Here is a 25,043-nt window from a genome sequence, read left to right on the forward strand (position 1 = left end):
GGTCAGGGCATATGGAGGGCAAAATTCAGCTAAGACATACCTTGGCCACCAAGACAGGAAACCAGGGTCCCAAGCTTCCCAGGGCTGCTGAGACCCCAGGAGACCCCGCCCCGTCATCCTCCCTGGCCCTGGGAAAGGCCAGGGGAAAGCATTTTCCTTCTTTACTGCCCTAGCCACCTCCTAGTGGGACTGCAGGGAGGGGCCTGGCCTGGAGGCTGGTGCAGGGAGGTGTTGGCTTCAATGAGGCCTCCTCCAGCTGGTCCCCAACCTGGCCTACCCCTCGAGGGCAAAGCTGGGAGTCATCCAGGCAGGGGTGGGTGAGTCCAGTGGGCCCACCCAGCTGCACAGGAAAAAGGCCGAAAGGGTACGTTGTAATTACTGAGGCCTTGGGCCCACCCCGGAGATTCTGGTTAAGTGGTCTGGTGCGCAATGCCTCAGGACTGCGGCCTCCCCCAGGTGATTCCAATGCTCGGAAGCCAGCATGGAGAAGCCCCAGGCTGAAGCCTCCTAGGCTGGAGAGAGGCCGTCGCCAGTCCTGTCTCCTCACTGTGGCCCCTCAGGAGGACGGCACCTGGCAGGCCGGAGGTGAGGTTGGAACCGCCCGGTGCTCTCATTTCCTCCGCTGCTCAGGGGTTGGCCGGTGGGCTGAAGGGGGCAGCTGGGGTCAGGGAGCAGGGGCCGTGGTGTCCCCAGCCTCCCCTGCACCAGCACTGGGTCTTGGATCCATCCTACAAGTTCTCCCCTAAATCCAACTTCTGCTACATGCCTGCCCCCCAGCTTCATCCCAAGTGCACACAGGAGTGGAAAGTGGACTCAGGTTGTAACAGCAGGCCTTGGCCAGGTCTCCCAGCCTTTCTACCATCCCACTGGATAACACCTGTCGCAAGTCGCTGAGTCAGTAAGTCACGGGCTCAGAGTCAGCAGGAGGGTCCTTCTTTCCCAGGTTGTTTTAGGCAGCACAGGACAGACAGACACACAGCACAGAGGGAGGCTGAGACAGAGATATGACAGAGACAGAAAGAAATCCAGACACAGAAGGCTGAGGCCAGGAAGCAGAGACCTGGGCTCTGCCCTCGCCCCCGCCCATGTGATGTGGGCAGGGCACCTGGTAAAAGGGGGACAGGAGGATTTCAGACGTCCCTGCCAACTGTGACAGCCTGTGACTTCCATTTCTGCAAGCAGGTGACCCGCCGAAGGCCAGCAGAGGCCAGCAGAGAAGAACTGGGGACAGCTTTGCTTGTCCAGCAGGAAGTACAGTAGTTAGGAGGGTCCCTGGAGCCGCAGTGTGGTGTGTGTGGGGTGGGAGGGCACAGGTCTCTCAGGCTTCAGCAGGGGCTTGCTCTGGGTGGCCTGGAAGCAGAGAGCACCCCCTTTTGCAGACCTGAGGGCCCAGTGTGCCCTGAGTGATGAGGAGCAGGGTCTGGGGGGCCAGAGACCCACCACCAGCCCTGGGCTCCCCCCACCTCCCAGCCCCAGGCACCCCGAGAAAGAACCAGAAAGAGCACCTCTCCTCCTCTGCATCTCACATTCCAGTAAAATATTTATTATTTCTTTAAAAAAGAGAGAGAAAAGAGTGTCTCTATTGCTTTCCCCGGCAGGTCGGGCCCCGGGTATGATCCGTTTCTTGCTGCCAACAGGTTTCTTCAACCACAGGGCCACCCAGGCCAAGAGCGGGCTCCCCGGTGGCATGTATTCCACTTTAGCCCCCCAGCGGGGTCTTGCTTCCCTCTCCCAGTAATCAGTCCTGGTGCTGCCTTCTGGAAGGACTGAGAGGCAGGCACAGGTGGCAGGGCGAGGGGTGACAGGAGAGCGGGTGGGCTTATAAAACCTGGGGGTGTGGCAGTGTTCTGAGGCCTGGCCTGGCACCGGGCGGGGCTCTGGGTGTGGGCAGTGGGGAGAGGGAGTGTCCTAGGGTAGGCTAGGAGATGGACGGTGGATCAAGGGGGTGGTTTGAGGCTGGAGGAAGCATTGAGGGGAGGGGCGCCCCACCAGGGTCTACAGCTCAAGGCCCAGGCCTTTGCCCCAAAGATGCTGGTGGGGGGAGTCAGCACCTGCAGGGGGGCCTGGGTAGGGCAACACCCCAGGTGGGATTCCGGGGTCTGTTCTCGGAGGCTGGAGTAGAAACCTGTCCCTGTGGAGGGGTTGGACTGAGGCTTTAGAAGTAAATCTATGGTCTGGAATGGCGGGTCATGCCGGGCTGGTTTCAGGAGACTGGTTTCAGGAGACGCCCACAGTAAAGAGCTGGAACAAGCATGATAGAAACAATTGCACCCAGGGCCTGGTGCATAGAGAGGAGAGGAAGCTGGGGGCAGGGGGGAGGTGAAAAATGGGGCTGGGGCTGAGAGGAGGCATGAACAGGGTCCCTGGGCTCCCCTGCCCCCAGCCCAGCACTCTTGGTCCACACCCCAGACACCTCCAGAGGGCCAAGACTGACCTGCATACAACGCTCTGCTAGCAGGAGGCGTGCCCCCCAGAGTGCCGCCCCCCAGACAAGTGAGGCCCCACCTACCCCACTGCCATCAAGTCGAATCTGACTCATAGTGACCCTCAAGGACAGAGTAGAACTGCCCCACAGAGTTTCCAAGGAACACCTGGTGGTCTGACTCATAGTGACCCTCAAGGACAGAGTAGAACTGCCCCATAGAGTTTCCAAGGAGCACCTGGTAGATTTGAACTGCTGACCTTTTGGTTAGCAGCCTGAACATTTAACCACTATGCCACCAGGGTTTCCAAGTGAGCAGGCCTGCTTTTCCTGCTCCTCGGGTGCTGAGGACCACAGGGCAAGCAGGGCCCCTGCTCCCTCCTCCTGTAATTCATCTGGGGCCTCTCCCCTTTGGTCCATATCTAACCGTGTACAACTACAGGGCCTCCAGGACCAGCTCCTGGGGCCGGCAAGATCCTCAGACCAAACCCACATCTGCCTGACCACCATGGCCATGAGTCCCCAGAGGACAAGGAGGGGCCTGGCCCAAGGTGGGTACCAGGGACTCGATTCATCGCCTCCCCCTCCGCCTGTGCCCATCCCTCTGCTGAGGATGGAGGCTCCATTCTGGGGGAGACAGGGGAGGGGACGTCGTCATCGCTGGAGCTCTGTATCTGCTGGTGCTTTCTCCTGGGCCGCAGGGGCCGAGGGCCTCACAGGCAGGCCTGGCACAGCGCCACCTGGCCCTTGCGGAAGTCACGGCAGGGACAAAGCCGGCGGTACTTGGTGCTGGCGCCGGCGCAGCTGAAGAGCAGGGGGTCCTTCTGCAGGTAGCACTCCTGGCCAGGCTGGGCGAAGGCCGGGTACAGGTGGTTCATCTCGGACTCCGTGCTGTCACATGGCACCCGCAGCCTGGGCGGCACCACACAGAGCAGGTCACACAGAGGAGGCGGCCAAAGGCACAGGGCCCAGAGAGTGGGGGCTGCCCCCAGCTTGGCACTGCCCATCTCCTCCCAGGCCCAGGAAGGGGAGTTTTCCTGGAGGCACCAGGACAAACCCTGGGTGGCAGCTCCTTGTCCCAGTGGCTGTTCAGAGACCCTTGGAGGAGGGGAGAGGGGCCTTGGCCACTGCAAACCCTGGCCCAGATGGGGGTGGGACCCCCAGCCTACCACCAGGAGGAAGGCCTGGAGCAGGTTTTGTGCCCCAGACCTAGAAGATGCCTAAACAGGCTGGGCAAGGGGCTGTGGGAGAGGGTGGGGGAAGGCATGGGAGGGAGAGAGAGGAAGAGGGATGGGGGAGGAGGAAGGGGATGGGAAACAGAGCAGAGGAGGGGTGGGGGAAGGGTGGGCAAGGACTGGGAGGGAGCCTCCATGGTGGTGTGGGGCTGGGGCTTTGCCCAGAGCATGGAAGGTCCTTCCAGACTCCTTGCATAGCATTAAATCCCCCCAACTGCAGGAAAAGCCCAGGGCAAGGCAGCTCTGGGAATTGGGGGTTCAGAGGGGGTGGGCTGGGCCGGCTGAGGAGGGGGCTCACTCACTTCCGGAACGCATCCTGGCTGTTGAGGAAGGGGAAGAAGGAGGGCTCGCAGACCAGCCCGTGGTCCAGGCAGGCATCCGTGCAGGCCCTCCCTGCCTCGGCCAGCCAGGCCTGGAGCGAGTACCCTGGGGGCCAGGCCCCAGGGGCCACACTGGCATTCCTTGCCCACTCCAGGTGGGTAGCATTGGGTGCCAGGACAAATGGGCTCTGTGGGGCGCGGGCCCCCGCTGGGGAGGGGCCTGGGGCTGCACAGAAGTCCTGCCGGGAGGAAGCAGCGTTAGGAAGGAGAAAGGGACTGCAATGGCAGTAACAGCCACTGCTACGGAGCGCTTACTGAACGCCAGGCACGTGCTACGTGTCTTACAGGCACTAGTTCATCTATTCCGAATAGCCCCACTGGTACTGAGCGCTTTTACTGAATGCCAGGTGCATGCTAGGTGTCTTACACGCACTCTTTATCTATTCCAAACAACGGCCCCACCCAAAGGGCACCAACATATCTCCAGGCTTCTTAGAGGGGGGAAGCCAAGGCTCAGAGAGGCCCAGGAACCTGGGTCTCATGGCTGGTCACTGCAGGGGCAGGATTTGAACTGTAGATCCTCTGCGGCCTTGGGGCTGGGTCACTCTCGTGGATGAAGCTCAGGGTTCCTACTCTGGGGCCTGTGTGGCCCTGCCCACGGCGGGAGGGAGGACAGGGTAGGGGCTGGCCTGTGAGGCTCTCCCTGCAGGGCCCAGCAAACGCTCGTCTGTGAGTTTAATGAAGAACTTCCCCCCTTGGCCCAGCCACACTCTCTATGGCCCTTGGCAAGGCCCCTCCTTTCTGGGGTCTCAGTGTTCTCATCTGTAAAATGACCACATGGAACCAGACTCCCCAACCCTGATATATGGAGCCGAGGCCAGAAGGCAAAGGGAGGCCACATATGAAAACATTCAATGTGTATAAAGCACCCAGGCCCGCCCACCTCCAGGCACCACCCCGCAGACCTGGAACCTCAAAGAGCCACCCTCCACCTGGGCCATCTTCGGCCTGTGAGCCAGACAGGGAGCTCAGATCTGCTGGGGCGCAAGGTATCTGGGCTATGGCTCCTGGGGATGAGTGCCCAAGTGGGACTCTCCAGGATAGCGGCAGGTAGGGCCCTCTCCACTCCAGGCATCTGAGCCCCTCCCCGCATCAGAGGAGAGGGGAGGAAGAGAGGCAGCTTGGGTGGGGGGTGGGGGTGCCTGTTTGCCTACACAAGCATTCGGGTGTTGGCATTGCTAAATTTTTGCAACAGTGGCCGCCCCTTGCTTGGTTCCCCTTTCCTGTTTGGGATATGGGGTTGCGACCCTCTTGCCTGGTCTCCCAGCAGTGCTCCCCACCCCCCAGGGCTAACCCTCGGGGTGGAGCGAGCTTTGAGGGAGGAGCTGGGACAGGTAGGATAAGCCAGGAAAGAGCTAAATGGTCTAAGGGACACAGGTCCTGGGCGGAGGTGACCTCCTCAAGGACAGTGGAGCTGGCTTAGCCCTCTCCTCTGTCTGATGGGTTTGGGTGGGCCATGCATCCCTGACAGAGGGACACCGGTCCTACCTACCTGGTGCTGGATGTAGGCGTGGATCCGCTCCAGCATCCCTTCACAAGTGTACTCATAGGGCAGGTAGGGGTCTACCTGTGGCAGAGAGTACAGACCCATGGGGCAGGAGGAGCCAGGCACCCCAGACCTGGTGGGCTGCTGGGGGCCCACCCTGCTCAGCACTGTGGGCAGAGACCTGGTGGGCTCTCATAGCCCTGTGCCCAACTCACTGATCTCCCCTCACCACCCGGCCCCTCCACTCAGAGTCCTCCTTCCCAGGACACCCTCCAGTGACCCTCAGGGACCCATAACCCATGAGGCATGGCCCCCTGGCCCCCACGGCTCCCTCCTTCTTCCTGTACAGGTAGCGGCCAGGCCCCACCTGGGCTGCCACGTCTATTCTTCAGGTCTGACCCAGATCCATCCTCCTATCTCACCTCCTCCAGGAAGCAGTCCCAGAGCCCCACCCCACTCCTGTTCCAAGACCACCTTCCCTGAGGACCCCCAGCACCCCGTACTGTGCAGCAGAGTTAGCAACTATGCCATCATTCCCTATTGGCCTCTCAGGAGGCTCTGAGCTCCTTCAAGGCGGGACTCTGCCTTGTTCACTATTAAATTCAGGGGCTGGTATACAGCAAGGAGCCATGGTGGCACCATGGTTAAAGCACTCAGCTGCTAACTGAAAGTTCTGCTAGTTAAAAGGTCAGTGTTTGGAATCCACCAGCCACTCCTCAGGGGAAACTGTGGCAGTCTGCTTCTGTAAAGATTACCTATTGCTGTCAAATTGATTCTGGCTCACAGTGACCCTGTAGGACAGAATAGAACAGTCCCACAGGGCTTCCAAGGCTGTAATCTTTAAGGAAGCAGACTGCCACCTTGAAGGAAACAGCCGGGTGGGCAGGAAGGAGGGGGGAGGCAGGGGGCAGGGTGCTAGGACATGGAGGGTAACCTACCCAGAGAAAGGTCTGGTTTAGCCTTCATCTCCTCCTCCCCATGCAGGTGCATGCTTTGACAGTACACCTGGCCCAGCCCACCTCCTCTTTACGCAGTGTCCCAGGAGCAGCTGCAGAAATCAGCTGTTTTTCACCCTGGCGGTGGGATTTAATCACTTGCCCCAAGCCCACCCCCTCCTCTTCTTCCCCATCAGAGGCAGGGGTGTCAGGAAGGCTCCTGGGCCCTGCTGGGTCCTGCTCCCTGCAGTGCACCACCGAGGGGCTGGGCTGTCCTGACACTCAAGGTGAGGAGGGTGCCAGGGAAGCAGCTGGTCCTGGCCTCAAGGACTGGTGCCCAGGACAAGCTCACTCTGTGGGCCTGCTCTGGGCTCAGGCTCCCCTGGGCACTGTGACAGGGGTTCTGAGTCGAGGGGCAGTGCTGGGTCCCCAGAGCATCCCCAGGTCCCCACCCAGCCATCCAGGGGCAGATTATCCAACAGGCAAGGTAAGCACAGGTTTACTTGTGCTTACTTACTAATCTGTAGTGAACAATTTCACAATTTCCTGTTCCTTCAAATGGCCTTGCTGGGGACAGAGATGCCAAAACAGGCAAACCCACTGAGGCCAAGAGACTCCAAAATGGACCCCCCCCCCCCCCCGTTGATGGTCCTTGGCTGTGAGGTTGGGGCTGGCCTCGCCCCAACCCATGGGAAATTGTTCACTACAGATTAGTAAGTAAGTACAAGTAAGTCTGTGCTTGCCTTGCTTACTGGGTCTTCTACTCCTGTCAGGGATTGTAAACTTGAAAAGAGGCTTTGATTCTGTAGGAAGGTGTTGTGGGGTTGGGAGAAGAGACAGATGCCAGCTATGCCTAGAAGCAGAATCTTTGGTGCAGTGAAAAAAAGTGGAATTGTTCACTACAGATGAACTGGTAAGCAAGGAAAGCACTGTGCTTACCTGGCCTATGGGATAATCCACCCCTGCAGCCATCACTTCATATCCCGTTGTAGGATGAGAGCCCCGCCCCCACACAACCCTGTCCCAAACAGCTCACATCCCAGCAGATCACCCCAGAAGGCCCTGCGAGTTCCCCAGAGGCTCAGGACAGTGTCAGGGTGCCTCTGGGAGCGCCGCAGGCACAAGGCTCCAAGCCCGTGATAAGCAATCCCCCCTCAAGCGACTTAGTGAGCTTTTCTTCTCCAAATGTCGCTCCCTCTGCTCCATGACAGCAATCTAGGGGTCATCCCCCCCCCTCCCCGTGCGTTTGAAGCCTGTGTCAGACAGTGATTCAAAAGGCTCTGTTTGGGCAGGGAGCGCTCCCAGCGCGTCCCGGCTGCCATAAATCTCCTCCGGAGGAGCCAGCCGGCCTGGAAATTACCCTTATTAGGCCTAATTACAGGTGTGCGCCATAATCAGTCTTGACAGAGTGACAGGTGTGGGGCCTGCCGGGAATCGCGGCTGCTTAAAGGTAATGACAAGGAAGTGGGGCGGGGCGGGGGAGAGAGGGGGCGGGGCGGGGGAGAGGGGGCGGGGCGGGGGAGAGAGGGGCGGGGCGGGGGAGAGAGGGGGCGGGGGAGAGGGGGTGGGGGAGAGGGGGCGGAGGCGGGGAGGGGTGGAGCAGGGGGGAAGGGGAAGCTAGGCCACTTCCTGTCCTGACCCCTCGAATAGCCTTGCTGTGGACAGAGAGATGCCAAAATGGGCAAACCCTCTGAGGCCAGGAGACTCCAGAAAGGACCGGCCTTGATCGTCCTTTGCTGTGAGGTTGGGGCCAGCCTCTCCCACTCCTTGCCTTTCCTCTCTCCCCAGGAAAGGCTGCTGGACTCGCAGAACAAGGTGCACCCACTGACCGCGGCCCCCTAATCAGTGTTTGCTAAAATAGGACGCTCAGAATTACCCAGGGTGCTTATTTAAAATGCAGGTTCCAGCCACGGCTACAGGCTGCCCTGTTAAATCAGAAGATTAGGGGATGGGCCCAGGAGTCTGCATGTTAACCACCTCTCCAGGTGTCTCTTGGGGCGCTAGGGTTTGAGCTGCCAGGTCTACAGGGAGTGTACATATGGTCTTTAAGGGGACTGGGCCCCCAGAAGGGAGGGGCTGAAGGCAGGGGGGCATGGCTAGTATGGGGCTTGCCTGCAAGTCGTAGCCTGGTGGGTTTGCGATACAGTTCCTTGGCCCTTTTTTTTTTTTTTAATTAACTGGTTATCAAAATTAAACAGATGTTCATGGTTTACAAAAAAAATCAAAAAGGAAAAACAATGGAAAGTCAGCCTTTCCCCTCCCCAAACACACAACCCCTCCCCGGGGCAGCCACTGTCACCAATTTCTCTTGCGTCCAACCAGAAATGGAAACCCAGGTGGCGCAGTGGTTAAGTGCTATGGCTGCTAAGCAAAAGGTTGCCATTCAGTCCACCTGGTGCTCCTTGGAAACTCTACGGGGCAGTTCTACTCTGTCCCCTTTTTCCAGCCAGAAATGCTGCACAAACACATGAGCGCACCCACCGCATAGGGCTCCCACCCCACACACACACCTTCTTGGTCTATGGACGAGCACTTTAACCACAGGGCTGAGCACCTGAGCCTGGGGATGGAGAAGTCTCTCCTGGTCCCCCCTCTACATTTGCCTCCTCTGGGTGGGGTGGGGGGGGAGAAGGGGGAGGCTTGCTCTGGCAGGGGGAGGGAGAGGAGCGCAGAGGGAGGTGGGTAAGGAAGTGGAGAAGGGACATTTGATGAATATGGTGCTGGGAAGGGACACCAGGTGGGAGAGGTGTCCCAGCTACAAGAAGTGGTCCAGATGGGCCATGGTAAACAGCACTGTCCGCACGGCGTGATGCCTCCCTAAAGGAAGGGCTCAGCTGACACAGGAGCCACCAGCCCCCCCACCCTCCAGGAGATAGGCTGTTCAGGCACAAGCCCACTCACACATGCACTTAAGCTCACCAACACTCGAACACACTGAAGAAGACCCAGAGTGTTCCAAGGTCTCATGACTCAAACTGTGGTCCGTGGACCAGGAACATCAGTATTCCCTGGGAACTCATTAAAACTGCAGGTCTCAGCCCTACCCCAGACCTGCCAAATCTGAACCTGCATTTTAACAAGATCCCCAGAGATACGTATGCCCACTCTAGCCAGAGACTTGCTGCTAAAAGTGGGCCCGCAGACCCACGCTTACGGCACAGTTCAGAGGAGCTCCAGGCACTCACCCTAAAACATTTATTCAGCTCCTAACTTGTGACAGCAGCGCTCACAGGGCCTGCCCCCCGGCAGGCACTCAATAAATGACTCTGAAACCAGGGCTGCAGTGAAAGGCTGTGCAGGTTGCTGACTCACAAACTCATCCCCACCCCGACCCACACATACCCAAGCCGGTGGGTGGGGGCTGAACTGCAGCCCCAGCTCCACCCTCCAATCCAGGGCTGTGTCTGCTCGGGGAGGCAGGATGCCTTTACTAACTCAGGCAAAGTCTGGACTCACCCACAGGGCCACAGTATGGGCTCAAGGCGGCCCTGCCTGGATCTAGTCTCACCTGTGTCCTCATGATGGTCTTGATGGCTGCTTCAAACTCCTCCGAGTTGTTGTAGTCGACGGTCCACACGTGCGGCTTGCCAATGAAGTTCTCTGCGTAGGGGTGCTGGGAGAACACCTGGAGGGCACAGGGGCAGGCGGCTGGGCCAGGTGGAGGGAGGTACCCCAATGGGCCATCTCTCCCTCTGCCCAACCTCAGTCTCCCTTCTCCAGGCACTGCAGGGGTGCTAACCCTGGGCCCTCCCCACCTAGGCCAGGCCCTCCCACTCACCTCTCGGGAAGTGGGCTTGCCTCTGAAGAACTCATGGTTGAGAGAGCTGTGGGGTGGGCTGAAGCGGGACTGCAGAAAGATGCAGCCGTTGGCGATGGCCTCCAGCGGGGCAGGGCCCTCGTAGGGGAAGCCAAACCCTATGAAGAGCTGAAGAAGTCGAGGGGACAATGACCAGGGGAGACTGGGTCGCTGCACCCCCAGAGTCCCAGGAAGCTGGGGCAAGGTTAGGGGCTGGGAAGGTCACAGGAGGCACCTGGGGCAATAAAGACAGCCAGCCCAGCTATGTGCCATGGGTAAGCCACTTTTGTGCTTTGGGTCTGTTTCCCCATTTGTGAAATGAGGGTTCCTGTTAGGTAATCTTGGAGCCCTGGTGGCACAGTGTTTAAGAGCTTGGCTGCAAACCAAAAAGTCGGCAGTTCGAATCCAACAGCTGCTCCTTGGAAACTGTATGGGACAGTTCTACTCTGTCCTATTGGGTTGCTATGAGTCGGAATTGACTCCATTAAAATGAGTTTTTTATTAGATAATCTCAGTGGCCTCTTCCTGCTCTAACAGGCTATAATTCTGGGGGCACAGGAGAAAAGCAAGGGTCTCAATTTAGAAGGCCACAGAATCACACCTATGGCTGGCTTCAAAGGACCTCTGCTAACTCATCCTAAAAACATTCATTCAGCACCTGAGCTAGCAATGCTCACAACAAGGTCTGGCCCCCAGCAGGTGCTCAAAATGATTCTGAATCCAGGGCTGCCATGTACAGTTGTTCAGGTTGCTCACTGCACAAAGGCACCCTCTTCTCCCATATGCAGACCACAAGGCCAAGGAAGGAAGCTAGGACTAGCTAGGTCAGGAGTAGGACTAGAAGATGGCTGGAGACCCTCCAGCCTCAGGTGACACTTCAGGGCCCACTAGCAGGGACATGTCCACTGTGTTAGCCACGGCTCCAAAGGTACAGCTCAGGGACTTCCAGAGGCAACCAGTCAGGGTCTAGCGGCCTGATGGAATTCTAGCAAGGACCCTTCTCTCAGCTTACCCACCCGGTGGGAGGCCTCCTCTCCCTAGTGGCCGCCCCATTTCTGCTCCTGGACTCTGGTCAGCCCCAGGAGGATCTGGCATGGGGCCAGAGAGCAGAGCATGCTGGGCCTGAATGCAAGGGGATGGGGCCATGAGTGATGGTGGCAGGCATGGCAAGCACACTGGAGTGACCATGTCAGCATCTGTGGCTAGGCTCGGGTAAGGACAGTGGAGGGGTCAGCTTACTTTGGCCTTGCGCAACAGCTGCTGGAACTCAGGCTGGGGGAGGAGGCCGTGGTTCTTCACAAAGGCTGGGACCTCGGGGGGCCGCTGGCTCTCATAATACACAGTGCCATGGATCTCCATGTACTTGTTCAGGATGCTCAGGAACTTTTCCTTCCCCTGCAAGATGAGAAGAGGTGGGAGCCTTGCCTCCACAACGAAAGTCAAAGCCTAGTGGAAGAGACACTCCTGGTCTGGAAATCAGAAAATATGGGGCTGGGTCTTAGGTCTGCCATGAACCAGCTGTGTGAACTGGGCAAGGCCCCTCTCCTCTCAGACACTGGACTAGATCAGAGGTTTCAGAACAATTTTTAGCCATGGGACTGTTTTCTCCCCAAAGGAACCCTAGGGGACCAACATTTAAATGGATCAAAGTGGAGCCGCATGGTCTGATTGGCTTTCTCTGAAGGCTGATGGCCTCCAAGGACCTCTGAGGAGTCCTGGAGCTGTGTAGAGCCTGAATCGTCAATCCATCCATCCAATCCATTCATCCATCCATCTATCCAATCCACCCAACCACATCCATCCCATTTCATCCATCCATCCATCATCCATTGAATCCACCCATCCACTCATGCTGCATATATTTATTGGGGTCAAAAGAAGGCACAGCAGGACAAGATAACACCTCAGCCTCTAGGCACCCACCCTGACCCTCTGGGCTGGGGCTCTGAGCGGGAAGCTGTGGTCAGTGTAGAAGGTGGTGATGGGGGACCTCGGTAGGCATCAACACATAATTCTGGTACTAGGGTGCTATCTGCTTGTCCTTGGCTGAATTTTTGAGGTTTGCAGAAGAGAGAAAGGGATAAACTGAAAGTAACTTCAACATCTTGGAGAGGACGGGGAGGAGAGTCTTTTCAGGGAGGGTGTTATGGACTGAATTGTGTCCCCCAAAAATGTGTGTCAACTTTGCTAGGCCATGATTCCCAGCAGTGTGTGGTTGTCCACCATTTTGTCATCTGATGGGATTCTCGTCTGTGTTGTAAATCCTACCTCTATGATGTTAATGAGGCGGATTAGAGGCAGTTATGTTAATCAGGCAGGACTCAATCTATAGGATTACTACATTGTATCTTGAGTCAATCTCTTTTGAGAAAGAAAAGAGAGAATCCAGCAGAGAAGAGGGGGGCCTCCTACCACCATGAAAGAAGTGCAGGGGGTGGAGCATGTCCTTTAGACCCAGAGTCCCTGTGCTGAGAAGCTCCTAGACCAAGGGAAGATTGATGACAAGGACTTTCCCCCAGAACCAACAGAGAGAGAGAAAGCCTTCCCTGGAGCTGGCGCCCTGAATTCAGATTTCTAGCCCCCTAGACTGTGAGAGGAAACCCTGGTGGCGTAGTGGTTAAGTGCTATGGCTGCTAACCATAGGGTCAGCAGTTCGAATCCGTCAGGGGCTCCTTGGAAACTCTATGGGGCAGTTCTATTCTGTCCTACAGGGTTGCTATGAGTTGGAATCGACAACCCTGGGTTTGGTTTTGGTTTTTTTTTTTTAGACTGTGAGAGAACAAACTTCTGTTTGTTAAAGCCATCCACTTGGGGTACTTCTGTTATAGCAGCACTAGGTAACTAAGACAGAGATCAGTTCCCAGCAGGCAAATATGTTGGAGAAGAAGAGCCATGGTTCTCCATGTCCTGTTGCCCAGCCACAAGGCAGTGTGCGAGGAGCTTCAGTCCAGTTTTAGTCTAGAAGCCATGGCCTCTTCAAGAATGTTATGAATGGACATCAAGTTAACTCTTAACATTTCACATTTTGAAAATAAAATTTGTATAAAATTTTCATAAGGAGGACTTCCACTTCTGGCAATGGCAGACTGTTGTTGTTGTTGTGGCCTGGGGTTGATTCCGACTCATAGCAACTCCACGTAACAGAGTAGAACTGCCCTCACAGGGTTTTCTAAGCTGTAAACTTTAGGGGAGCATATCCCCAGGTCTTTTTCCCTTGGAGCCACTGCGTGGGTTCGAACCACCAATCTTTCAGTTAATAACCTGTGCTTAACTGTTGCACCGTGGGGCTCCTAATGACAGACTAGGTAATACCTATCAACCCTGCAGCTGAGAAAAACTAGGAAAGATGGAAAAATGTAAAACACATATGCTCGAAGGCACTGGAAATGTAACAAAGAAAGACAAATTACAAGACCAAGATCCAGGAGAAGGAAAACAAGGTTGCTGAGCTCAGCATTTGGGTCGGCTTTTCCCCTTAGGGCATCTGCTGATTTCGGAGATAGCACAGAGGAAGCTGAGCAGAGCTTTTGGTAGCCTTGCAGAGCTGGGGAATAAAAAGCACAGTTCAGGGCCTGCCAAGGACAGGGAGCCCTGATGGGAGCTCTGTACTTTGGTTTGAAGTCTGAGGTCCTACACCCTGGAAGGACGAATGGACCAGAAGGAGACTAGCCCTTGCAGAAGCTGAGTCTGTTTTAAATCGCCCCAATCACTCACTATAACTGGGTTACAGCAATCAGAATTGCTAGGGCCCCCACACGCAAGCCAAGAGACAAAATAAATCCTCTCTGGAAGAAGACAGCATCACCCTTGACATCATAATATTTCTATAATTTTTCATATTTATTTTCCAGAGCTCAATAAAAACAAAAAATAACCAATGAAATCTCAATAAACATCGCAGCAGGAGTTTTGTAGCTATTGGCAGGCTGATTCTAAAACTTGCATGGAAATGCAAAGGACTTACAATGGACAAAATGACTTTGAAAAAGGAGAACAAAGTTAACGGATTTACACTGCCCTATTTGAAGACTCACCATTAAGCTACATACTCAAGACAACGTGGTATTGGTACCAAGACAAACAGACCAATGGGACAGAGTAGAGAGAAGAGAAATAGACTCAAACATATATGATCAAGTGGTTTTTGACAACGGTACGAAGGCAATTCAGTGAAAAAAGGGTAGCCTTTTCAACAAATGGTGTTGGACCGTTGGATAGCCACAGGTGAGGGAGGAGTAGGAGAAGAGGGTGTTTTTTATGTATAAGGATAATGATCCCAAATGGAATATCAGAAATGTAAGTAGGAATGAAAAGCAATAAAAAAAAGGGTAAATATGTGGTAAATATAAACAAACATTGACTTTATAAAACAATAATAATAAAACTTTTGGGGGTTTAATATATATGTTGTTGTTAGGTTCCGACTCATAGCAGCCCTATGTACAACAGGATGAAACACTGCCGGGTCCTGCGCCATCCTCACAATCGTTGCTATGTTTGAGCCCATTGTTGCAGCCCTGTGTCAGTCCATCTCGTTGAGGCTCTTCCTCTCTTTCACTGACCCTCTACTTTAGCAAGCATGATGTCCTTCTCCAGGGACTGATCCTTCCTGGTAACATGTCCAAAGTATGTGAGACGAAATTTTGCCATCCTTGCCTCTAAGGAGCATTCTGGTTGCACTTCTTCCAAGACAGATTTGTTTGTTCTTTTGGCAGTCCATGGTGTATTCAATATTCTTCGACAACACCATAAATCAAAGGCATCAATTCTTCTACAGTCATCTTTTTTCATTGCCCAGCTTTCGCAAGCATATGAGGTGATTGAAAATACTATGGCTTGGGTCAGGGGCATCTTAGAACCCTCAGAGTGACATCTTTGCTTTTTAACACTTAAAAGAGACCCTTTGCAGATTTGCCCAAGGCAATGTGTCATTTGATTTCTCAACTGCTGCTTCTATGGGTGTTGATTGTGGATCCAAGCAAAATGAAATCCTTGACAACTTCAGTCTTTACTCTGTTTATCATGATGTTGGTTATTGGTCCAGTTGTGAGGATTTTTGTTTTCTTTATGTTGAGGTGTAATCCACACGGAAGGTTTCATCAAAAGTGCTTCACGTCCTCTTCACTTTCAGCAAGCAAGGTTGTCATCTGCATATTAAAATTTGTTAATGAGTCTTACTCCAATCTGGATGTCCTGTTCTTCATATCGTCCAGCTTCTCGGATTATTTGCTCAGCATACAGACTGAATAGGTATGGTGAAAGGATACAACCCTGACACACATCTTCCCTGACTTTAAACCACGCAGTACCCTCTTGTTCTGTTCTAACGACTGCCTCTTGGTCTATGTACAGGTTCCTCATGAGCACAATTAAGTGTTTTGGAATTCTCATTCTTCAAAATGTAATTTGTTATGGTCCACACAGTCGAACGCCTTTGCATAGTCGATAAAACACAGGTAAACATCCTTCCGGTATTCTCTGCTTTCAGCCAAGATCCATCTGACATCAGCAATGATATCCCTCACTCCACATCCTCTTCTGAATCTAGCTTGAACTTCCAGCAGTTCCCTGTCCATGTACTGCTGCAATCGCTTCTGAATGATCTTCAGCAAAATTTTACTTTCATGTGATATTGATGATAAACCAAAAACCAAACCCACTGCCATCGAGTCAATTGTGACTCATAGTGACCCTAGAGGACAGAGTAGAACTGCCCCGTAGAGTTTCCAAGGATCGCCTGGCGGATTCAAACTGCCGACAGTTTGGTTAGCAGCCATAGCACTTAACCACTATCCCAGCAGGGTTTCCATATTGATGATATTGTTTGATAATTTCTGCATTCTCTTGGATCACCTTTCTTTGGAACGGGCACATTCTGTTGGATCACTTCCAGTCGGTTGGCCAGCTAGCTGTCTTCCAAATTTCTTGGCATAGAGGAGTGAGCACTTCCAGCACCTCATTTGTTTGTTGAAACATCTCAGTTGGCACTCTTTCAATTTCTGGAGTCTTGTTTTTCACCAATGCCTTTAGTGCAACTTGGACTCCTTCCTTCAGTACCATCGATTCTTGATCATATGCTACCTCCTGAAATGGTTGAATGTCAACCAATTCTTTTTGATATACTGACTCTGTGTGTTCCTTCCACCTTCTTTTGATGCTTCTTGCATCATTTAGTATTCACCCTGTAGAATCCTTCAGTGTTGCAACTTGAGGCTTGAATTTTTTTCTTCAGTTCTTTCAGCTTGAGAAATGCTGAGTGTGTTCTTTCCTTTTGGTTTACTAACTTCAGGTCTTTGCACCTTTCATTATAATACTTTAGTTTGTCTTCTTGGGTTGCCCTTTGAAATCTTCTGTTCAGCTCTTTTACTTTATCATTTCTTCCTTTTTCTTTAGCTACTCAACATTCAAGAGCAAGTTTCAGAGTCTCTTCTGACATCCAATTTGGTCTTTTCTTTCTTTCCTGTCTTTTTAATGACCTCTTGCTTTCTTCATGTGTGATGTCCTTGATGTCATCCCACAACTCGTCTGGTCTTCGGTCATTAGTGTTTAATGGGTCAAATCTATTCTTGAGATGGTCTCTAAATTCCAGTGGGATATACTCAACATCTTACTTTGGCTCTTGTAGACTTGTCCTAATTTTCTTCAGTTTCAACTTGAACTTGCATATGAGCAATTGATGGCCTGTTCCACAGTTGGCCCCTAGCCTTGTTCTGACTGATGATATTGAGCCTTTACAGTGTCTCTTTCCCCAGATGTAGTCGATTTGATAACTGTGTATTCCATTTGTCAAGGTCCATGTGCATAGTGGCCATTTATGTTGCTGTAAAAAGGTATCTGCAATGAAGAAGTCCTTGGTCTTACAAAATTCTATCATGCAGTCTCCAACATCATTTCTATCACAAAGGCCATATTTTCCAACGACTGTTCTTCCTTCTTTGTTTCTAACTTTCGCATTCTAATCACCAGTAATTGTCAATGCATCTTGATTGCATGTTTGATCAGTTTCAGACTGCAGAAGTTGGTAAAAAGTCTTCAATTTCCTCATCTTTGGCCTTAGTGGTTGGTAGGTAAATTTGAATAATAGTTGTATTAACTGGTGTTCCTTATAGACTATGGATATTATCCAATCCTGATAGTGTTGTACTTCAGAATAGATCTTGAAATGTTCTTTTTGACAATGAAGGCAATACCATTCCTCTTTATATTGTCATTCCCAGTATAGCAGACCACATATGATTGTCTGATTCAAAATGGCCAATACCAGTCCATTTCAACTCACTAATGCCTAGGATATTGATGTTTATGTGGTCTGTTTCATTTTTGATGATTTCCAATTTTCCTAGATTCATACTTCGTACATTCCAGGTTCCAATTATTAATGGATTTTTGTAGCTGTTTCTTCTCATTTTGAGTTGTGCCTCGTCGGCAAATGAGGGTCTGAAAAGCTTGACTCCATCCATGTCGTCATGGTCAATTTGAGGAGGCAGCTCTTCCCCAGTCCTATTTTGAGTGCCTTCCAACCTGAGGGGCTCATCTTCTGGCACTATACCAGACAATGTTCCGCTGCTATTCAAAAGGTTTTCACTGGCTAATTTTTCAAAAGTAGACTGTTGGGTCCTTCTTCCTAGTCTGTCTTAGTCTGGAAGCTCAGCTGAAATCTGTCCACTATGGGTGACCCTGGTCATATTTGAAATACCAGTGCCATAGCTTCCAGCATCACAGCAACATACAAACCCCCACAGTACAACAAACTGACAGATGTATGGGGTTAAAATATAGACAGAGAATTAAAATACAATAACGGAAGATAAACTGAGGGGTGAAATCAAGTGTTTTATTATCCAAGAATAGGTCAAGACACTGATTTTTATTAGACTTTGATAAGTCAAGGGTGCATGTTGTAATTTCCAGGGTAGCCACTAAAACAATATATAAGAGAGTATAGTTACTCAGCTAAAATGAGGTGGGTTTAAAAAATATACCAAAGCAAAAGAAGATCAGAAATGAGCGGAAAAGAACATGGAACCAATGAGAAAAAGAAATAGAAATCAACTAGTAAGACAGTAGATTTAAAGCCAAATATATGGCAATCACGTTAAATGTAACAGGACTACTTTTCATAAAAGTAAATTAGACTTACAGTTAAAAAAACAAGATCATATAGAAGGTATAAACTGTGAGTCAGATGTCGCCCGACGGCCTAATCCATCACTAGGGGCAACTACGATTAACGGTTTCTGACGTTCTTCCCAGAAACGCTGGTGTCACAGTGGTTAAGAGCTCGGCTGCTAACCAAAAGGTTGGCAGTTCGAATCCACCAGTCGCTTCTTGGAAACCCTATGGGGTAGTCCTACGGTTTTATGTACTTTCCTTAGATTTCTTCATGCACTTTAAGCATATAATGCATTTTCTTTAAAACATACACACAAGTTGGTACAGCCATTGTGGAAAACTGTTTTTTGTTTCCTCAAAAAGTTTAGCATAGAACTGTCATGTTGTTGTTGTTAGGTGCTGTCAAGTAGATTTCAACTCATAGCGACGCCACATGACAGAGTAAAACTGCCCCATAGGGTTTTCTACACTGTGGTCTTTACAGACAGCTTGTCAAGTCTTTCTCCTGTGGAGCTGCTGTGTGGATTTGAACCACAAACCTTTTGGTTAGCAGCCTTATGACCCAGCAATTCCACTCTTAGGCATACACCCAGAAGACCTAACAGCGGCAACACGAACAGACATATGTACACCAATGTTCATTGTAGCATTATTCACAACATCTAAAACGTGGAAACCGAAATGTCCGTCAACTGGTGAATGGATAAACAAGAGGCGGTATATCCACACGATGGAATATTACTCAGCCATAAAGAGGAATGAAGTCCTGATGCATGCCACAACATGGATAAACCTAGAGGACATTATGCTGAGCAAAATAAGTTACACACAAAAGGGCAAGTACTGTATTATATCATGTATATGAAATTAGTGATTATATAGAAACCATAAGTAATTAGTGATTACCGGAGCGGGAGGGAGGGAGTAAGTGGGGGTTTTTGCTTAGAATGAATTGAATGAATATTAATGGTGGTGGGCTAATTTGGAAAAAGATAGTGAGAATGGCTGCACAACTTGAAGAATGTAATCAGTCTCCCTGAAGTGTATATGTAGAAATTGATAAGATACAGTATGTTTTGCTATACATATTGCTAAAATAAAAAAATTGAAAAAAAAAAAACTCACACACACAAATGGGTTCAGCAACTTTTTTTTCCTACCTAACCCTGTATACATAAACCTAAAATTTCACAAAAAAATACGCTTAATACATCTGAGGTCTTTTGATATTTTTTGATTATATTGTTTCTGTGTTCTTCTATTCTGTTTCATTAATAAATGCTGTTCAAGGCTCTCTGAATTGACTTCATAATTTATCCATAGGTTAATCTTAGGGAAGTGGAGGTGTCTCAGAAGAAAGGCCTGGCAATCTGCTCGCAAAAAGGTCACAGCCTTGAAAACTCTAATACTGCAGCAGCTCTACTCTGCACACATGGAGTTGCCAGGAGTTGGAATCGACGCAATGGCAACTAACAACAATATTGTTGCTTTTCCTTTTGATTTCCCTGATTTTTTCCCCTTTGGTTCCCTTGGAGTCCCTGGGTGGTATAATAGTTAACATGCTCAGCTGATAACCAGAAAGGTGGGAGGTTTGAGTCTACCCAGAGGTGCCTTGGAAGAAAGGCCTGGCGATCTGCTTCTGAAAAATCAGCCATTGAAAACCCTCCGGAGCACAGTTCTACTCTGGCACACATGAGGTCGCCACAAGTCGGAATCCGCTCACCAGCAACTCATAACAACAACAAGCCTCTGCCTCAGGCTCTACGTTCTGCAGGATCCAGAATAGGACTGGCTCCTTGGCACAAAAATCGCCAAACACCTGGCTGTGGATGACTCCTGGCTCCTGCTGCCCGTAAGGATGCGGCGACCTCTCTGTCTTCCTCCCTCCTCCCTCTTCCGGTTCTCTGCCACCTGGCCCTCTGAATTTGTCCCATGATGCTGCTTTCATTTTTCTCTTCATCCACCCACCTCTGACTTCCTGTGGTTGCAAACACCAGAGCAAACCTTTCTTTTTTGGGAAGCAGTTTCTTTGAGGTCCCTTGCTGAACAGTACTGCTCTGGGCTATCACAGAAGTTCCTGAGCCAAAGATAAAACCCTTCTCTTCCCAGACTTCATAACCTCTCATCCTCTCAGGGCAGTTTCTTAACGGTGTTTTCTGGTAAAGGCAGATAGTCTGTTCTATTGCCCTCCAACTTTGCCCCTTCTCTCAGTACCCCATGCACAGGGGCTTTCTTGGTGTAGGGTAATGCTATTCAGCTATATGCATCCCTCCTAATGGAGTCAGTTTCGCTCCTCCCGAAGCCTGCTGGGGATGAATTCTGGATGGACTTGGGCTAAGGTGCGAGGCCAGGAGTGGTGTGACTGGGCTGGTGGCCAAGGCTGAGGAACGCCTTAGCAATCAGAAGAGAAACATCTGGGGCTGGACGTGCAGTCCCTGGGAATGCTGGCTGCCCAAGGATGTGGGAGAAAAACAACGAGCCTTGGTCTCAGCTTGTGTCCCCTGCTAGGCAGAGCCCTAAACTGGTCTAGCTGCCACCCTGGGCCGACAGTCCTGTAAGTAAGCTTCCCAATAAACCACGTGTCATGATCATTGGTTTCGGAGTCTTTCTTCGATCTCTTGGACACGTGGCCAACCTTGGGTTCAGGTGCCACTGGGTTGTTACACAGTAATTGGCAACTGTCTTGTTTTGCATCAAACAAGAATCACCTGTCAGTCCCTCGCCCCACATCCTGCGGTAGGCACTGTCCCTCAACAGGGGTCTTCCACTTTTATTCCTGCTTCCAGTGTTTTCCTCTGCCACTATCCAAGGGCTCAGAAGCCTGGTGAGGCTATACAGGGTTGGGATTAAGTGTCCTGGCTCTGGAATACATAGACGTAGGCTGGAATCCCACCTCTGCCACTTATTAGCTGTGGGACTTGAACAAGTCACTTTAAACTTCTGTTCCTCGGTTCCCTCATTTGTAGAATGAGGATGACAATATTGAGTAGGTACCTCATAGTGTGAAAGCTAAATGTGAGCACTTAGCACAATGTACACACTCAATGGATATTTAAAAAAAAAAAAAAGCTGCTGTCGAGTTGAACTGACTCAGGGCGACCCCATGTGTGTCAGAGTATAACTGTGCACCATAAGGTTTTTAATGGCTGATTTTTTGAACGTAGATTGCCAGACCTTTCTTCCAAGGCGCTTCTGGGTGGACCTGAACTTCCAGCTTTTTGGTTAGCAGCTGCGTACATTAACTGTTTGCACCACCCAGGGGCTTCACGTAGGATATCAAACCATAGAGACCCTATAGGACAGAGTAGAACTGCCTTATAGAGTTTTCACGGTTGTAATCTTTACGGAAGTAGGCTGCCACATCTTTCTCCAGCCGAGAAGCTGGTGGGTTTGAATTCTCAATAGCAGCTGAGTGCTAAACCACTGCGCCACCAGGTGCTCAATATATGTTTCCCATTATCAGCATCATTATCATTAATCTTGACCTCATGCCACCTGCTTTAGGTAATGACACATCCTACCCCAGCCCTCTCACCCCCGTGAAGCTGCCCTTCAACCATGCCTAGCCAGACCTTGACCTCCCGGCCCCTGCCTCTCCTGCTGCAGAGGGACCCAGAGAAGAGCCCCTCTTGCACCTGGTCTCCCCCTCACCCTCCTCCCAACCTTCATCTATCACGGGAGCCACCCACCCCAGAAAGCTTGACTCGGGAGCATCCCCATCGTAGACCCCACAGCGCCGCCCTGGAGAGGGGATGGGAGGATGGGCAGAAGAGGCACATACAAACCATCGCCATACCTGGAGCTGCCCCATCGCCACGGATGCACAGAGGAGAAAGGAGAGAGCATGTTAGTACCTGGTCAGCAGGCAGCACCCCACATAGGCAGCTCTTCTCTGGGGACCCCCAGCCCTGAAGATGGGGTTCTAACCCCAAAGGCTGTGCCTTCTTCACTGTCTCTTGTCCCACAGAACCTGCAAGTCCAGCCTAACCTCCTTGCCAGGCTCACATTGCTAACTGACTTGTTCCGGGGTGGGGGGGTGGGGAGTGTGGAGGATTTGGTCATAGTCCCTGATAAAGTGACCATTTGAGTTGATTGCAACGGGTTTGGAGACAGAGCTGGGGTGGGGGCGAATGGTCAGCCTCCAGGCTGGGTGTCTTTCCATGGCAGTTAATGACTTTTTTCTGAACCATGAATGGGTGCCATTATCCACCATCCAGCACTGGGGCAGGGGGAGCTGAGTCCAAGGAGCAGGAGCTGGGGACCAAGCACCCCCAAGCTGGTGGCCTCACCTTCCAGATGCCTGGCTCCTTGCCGTACACCACGGCCATGTTGCTGGCCTTGCTGCCCCTGATGAGCTGCTTCTCTGTCTCGTTGAGCTCCTCGGACACGAAGCCCATGAAGGAGTTGTCCGGGGTGTGAGCTGCAGCCCAAGCATGGGGACACGGACGGGTTATCAACAGCAGGATACACTGGTCTCCTGGACGGGCCCCGTGGGTGGGCCCCATTGGCAGGGATGGAGAAGGTGACAAGGAGAGGTCACCATCAGCTGAACACACCTGTCTCCTGGACTGGCCCTATGGGGCGCCCCCATCAGCAGGGATGGAGAAGTAGGCGGGAGGTTCTGGTGGGGTGACAGTGCCCCGAGTGCTTTGCACCCAGCATCTCACTTCCCCAGAGACTGTTGCAAAACCTTGGAGTGGAAGGAAACCTGAGGGCATCTCGTCCCCCCACTGGTTTTCAGATGGCAAAACTGAGGCATACGACAGGTGCAGCCAAGGGCCATGGACCCACCAGGACTCTGATTGTATCATAAGCCCCTCCCCCAGGCAGCTCAGTTGCTCGAGCCCAAAGCCAAGGTGCCATCTTTGGATCCTTCCACTTCCCTCACTCCACGCGGATCATTCCATTAGCTCAGATGGGTTTTCTTGAATCACCTCCACCACTGCCACCTGGTTCAGGCTGCCATCACTGCTCTCCTGGGCTGCTGTGACAGCCACTTCTCTGTCTCTGCACTTGTCTAGATAGTCTTTTCTCCCAAGTAATCCTTTCAAATTGAGGTCAGACCAGGTCCCCCCAGAAGCCGAAGTTCCTACAACCATCTAAGAGGCCCTGCAGGACCAGCCCCATTCCTGACTGCATCTTTTACCATTTTCCTGCCCTCCCCCTCCTCCTTCTCCCCTCCCCTTCCCCTATCTACCATCTCCCTCCCTCACTTCCCCTCCCCCCTCCCTATCTCCCCTTCCCCTCCCCCCTTACTCTCCTGGGCTTACTTTTGCTTTCCACACAGGTCTTGACCCAAATGCCCCACAGAGAGGTCTTTCCTGACCCCTGTCACACCCTGTCCCTGACCCTGCTTCATTTTTTGTCACAGCACTGAACTACCAGGCACTATGTTAGATATTTATTTATCTATTGTTAGAATATAAGCCCCATGAGGGCTGGAGTTCTTTTCTCCTTGTGTCCCCAGCACCTAGAACAGAGCCCAGACCACTGGGTGAATGAATCCCTAGATGCACATCTTCACTTTCACACCTCCAAGCTCCTGCACCTGCTGTTCCCTCTGCCTGGAATGCCCTTCCAGAATGAGCTCCTATTCAGCCTTCAAGGCCCCACTCACATGTCGCCTCCTCCAAGAAGCCTACTCTCAGGTCCCTCGTGGCCCCATCTGCTGTGGTTAGGTCTCCGTTACAGCACAGGTCACCCGCTGCCTTACTCACTGCCCACAGCCCCTGGAACCCAACACATGCGGGACAGGCAGTAAGTTTTATCTTGTGGCCGATCCTGCAGCCAGGCCCGGGGTGCCATGACCGATTAGCTCTGTCTGTCCTGAGCAGTGATCGAGGGGTAGGCTCAGGTGCCAGGTGTTTGTAATCCCTCCCTTTTGTGTCCTCAGGTCTTAAATGTTTATTAAATCCAATGAAATTGAATCTGCCTTCCTACGTGGAAGATGCTACGCACATCCTTGATTTTCCAGAATAGCCCAGGTTTCAAATCCCCTCATTACTCCGTTTCAGATGCATGTTTTTCTTCACATTTTAACATCTCTGAAATAGGGATGCATCTTTTAATCAAGCGTGTATATTTACTGCTGTGTTTCTACCCTCTTCAAATAAAGTTGTAATAAATGGTGCCTTTTTTTTTTTTTTTTTTTTACAACAGATGCAGGTTCCTGTCACGGTCCCCAAGGGCTCCCTGGTTCTTGGGTCTGAAACTCTGACGCTGTAGCAATGGGCCTTTGCTGGCTGCAGAACAAAAGGGTCTTTTTGTAGAGCTTCAGGAGGGTAAGGAGGGCCCCCGGGGGCCTGGAGCTCTTTCTGCTCGCCTGGTCAGGGCAAGGTGAGCTCTCCCCTCTGGGAGGTTCTGCCCAGGCCTGGGAGGAAGGTCCCAGGAGGCAGAGGTGACCCACCTGCCCAGCCTATGTCCTCCTCCCTGCAGGCCCCTCTCCCCACATACCACCTTCCCCTTTTCTCTGCAGCTAAAGAATCCATCACTAAGCTGCCCTGCTTTCACCAACTCCACCAGAAGGGACAGATTTGGAACACAATCAGCTAAACAGTGGGAGCGGGAAGGGGAAGTATTGCAGCCAATTAAAATAACAGGGATGATCAGCAAAGAGCTCCTGGGGGCAGTGCCAGGGCAAGGCTGGGAGAGGCAGACAGCCTCTGGGTTAGCTCAGC

General features: G+C 51.9%; 1 protein-coding gene across 1 annotated transcript in view; it reads right to left on the bottom strand.

Annotated features, from left to right (window-relative positions):
• Positions 1-1,527: 1,527 nt before the first annotated feature.
• Positions 1,528-25,043, bottom strand: part of MGAT5B (alpha-1,6-mannosylglycoprotein 6-beta-N-acetylglucosaminyltransferase B) — a 78,826-nt gene continuing 55,310 nt past the window's right edge. The window contains exons 11-18 of the mRNA XM_023556862.2: positions 22,656-22,786; positions 22,163-22,168; positions 11,494-11,649; positions 10,237-10,383; positions 9,967-10,083; positions 5,530-5,604; positions 3,960-4,216; positions 1,528-3,334 (exon numbers count right to left, since the gene is read on the bottom strand). Of these exons, the coding sequence (XP_023412630.1) occupies positions 3,136-3,334; positions 3,960-4,216; positions 5,530-5,604; positions 9,967-10,083; positions 10,237-10,383; positions 11,494-11,649; positions 22,163-22,168; positions 22,656-22,786 (1,088 nt within the window). The 3' untranslated portion in view covers positions 1,528-3,135. The remainder of the gene's footprint in view (positions 3,335-3,959; positions 4,217-5,529; positions 5,605-9,966; positions 10,084-10,236; positions 10,384-11,493; positions 11,650-22,162; positions 22,169-22,655; positions 22,787-25,043) is intronic.

The sequence above is a fragment of the Loxodonta africana genome, chromosome 18, assembly GCF_030014295.1.
Source record: "Loxodonta africana isolate mLoxAfr1 chromosome 18, mLoxAfr1.hap2, whole genome shotgun sequence".
Taxonomy (NCBI): domain Eukaryota; kingdom Metazoa; phylum Chordata; class Mammalia; order Proboscidea; family Elephantidae; genus Loxodonta; species Loxodonta africana.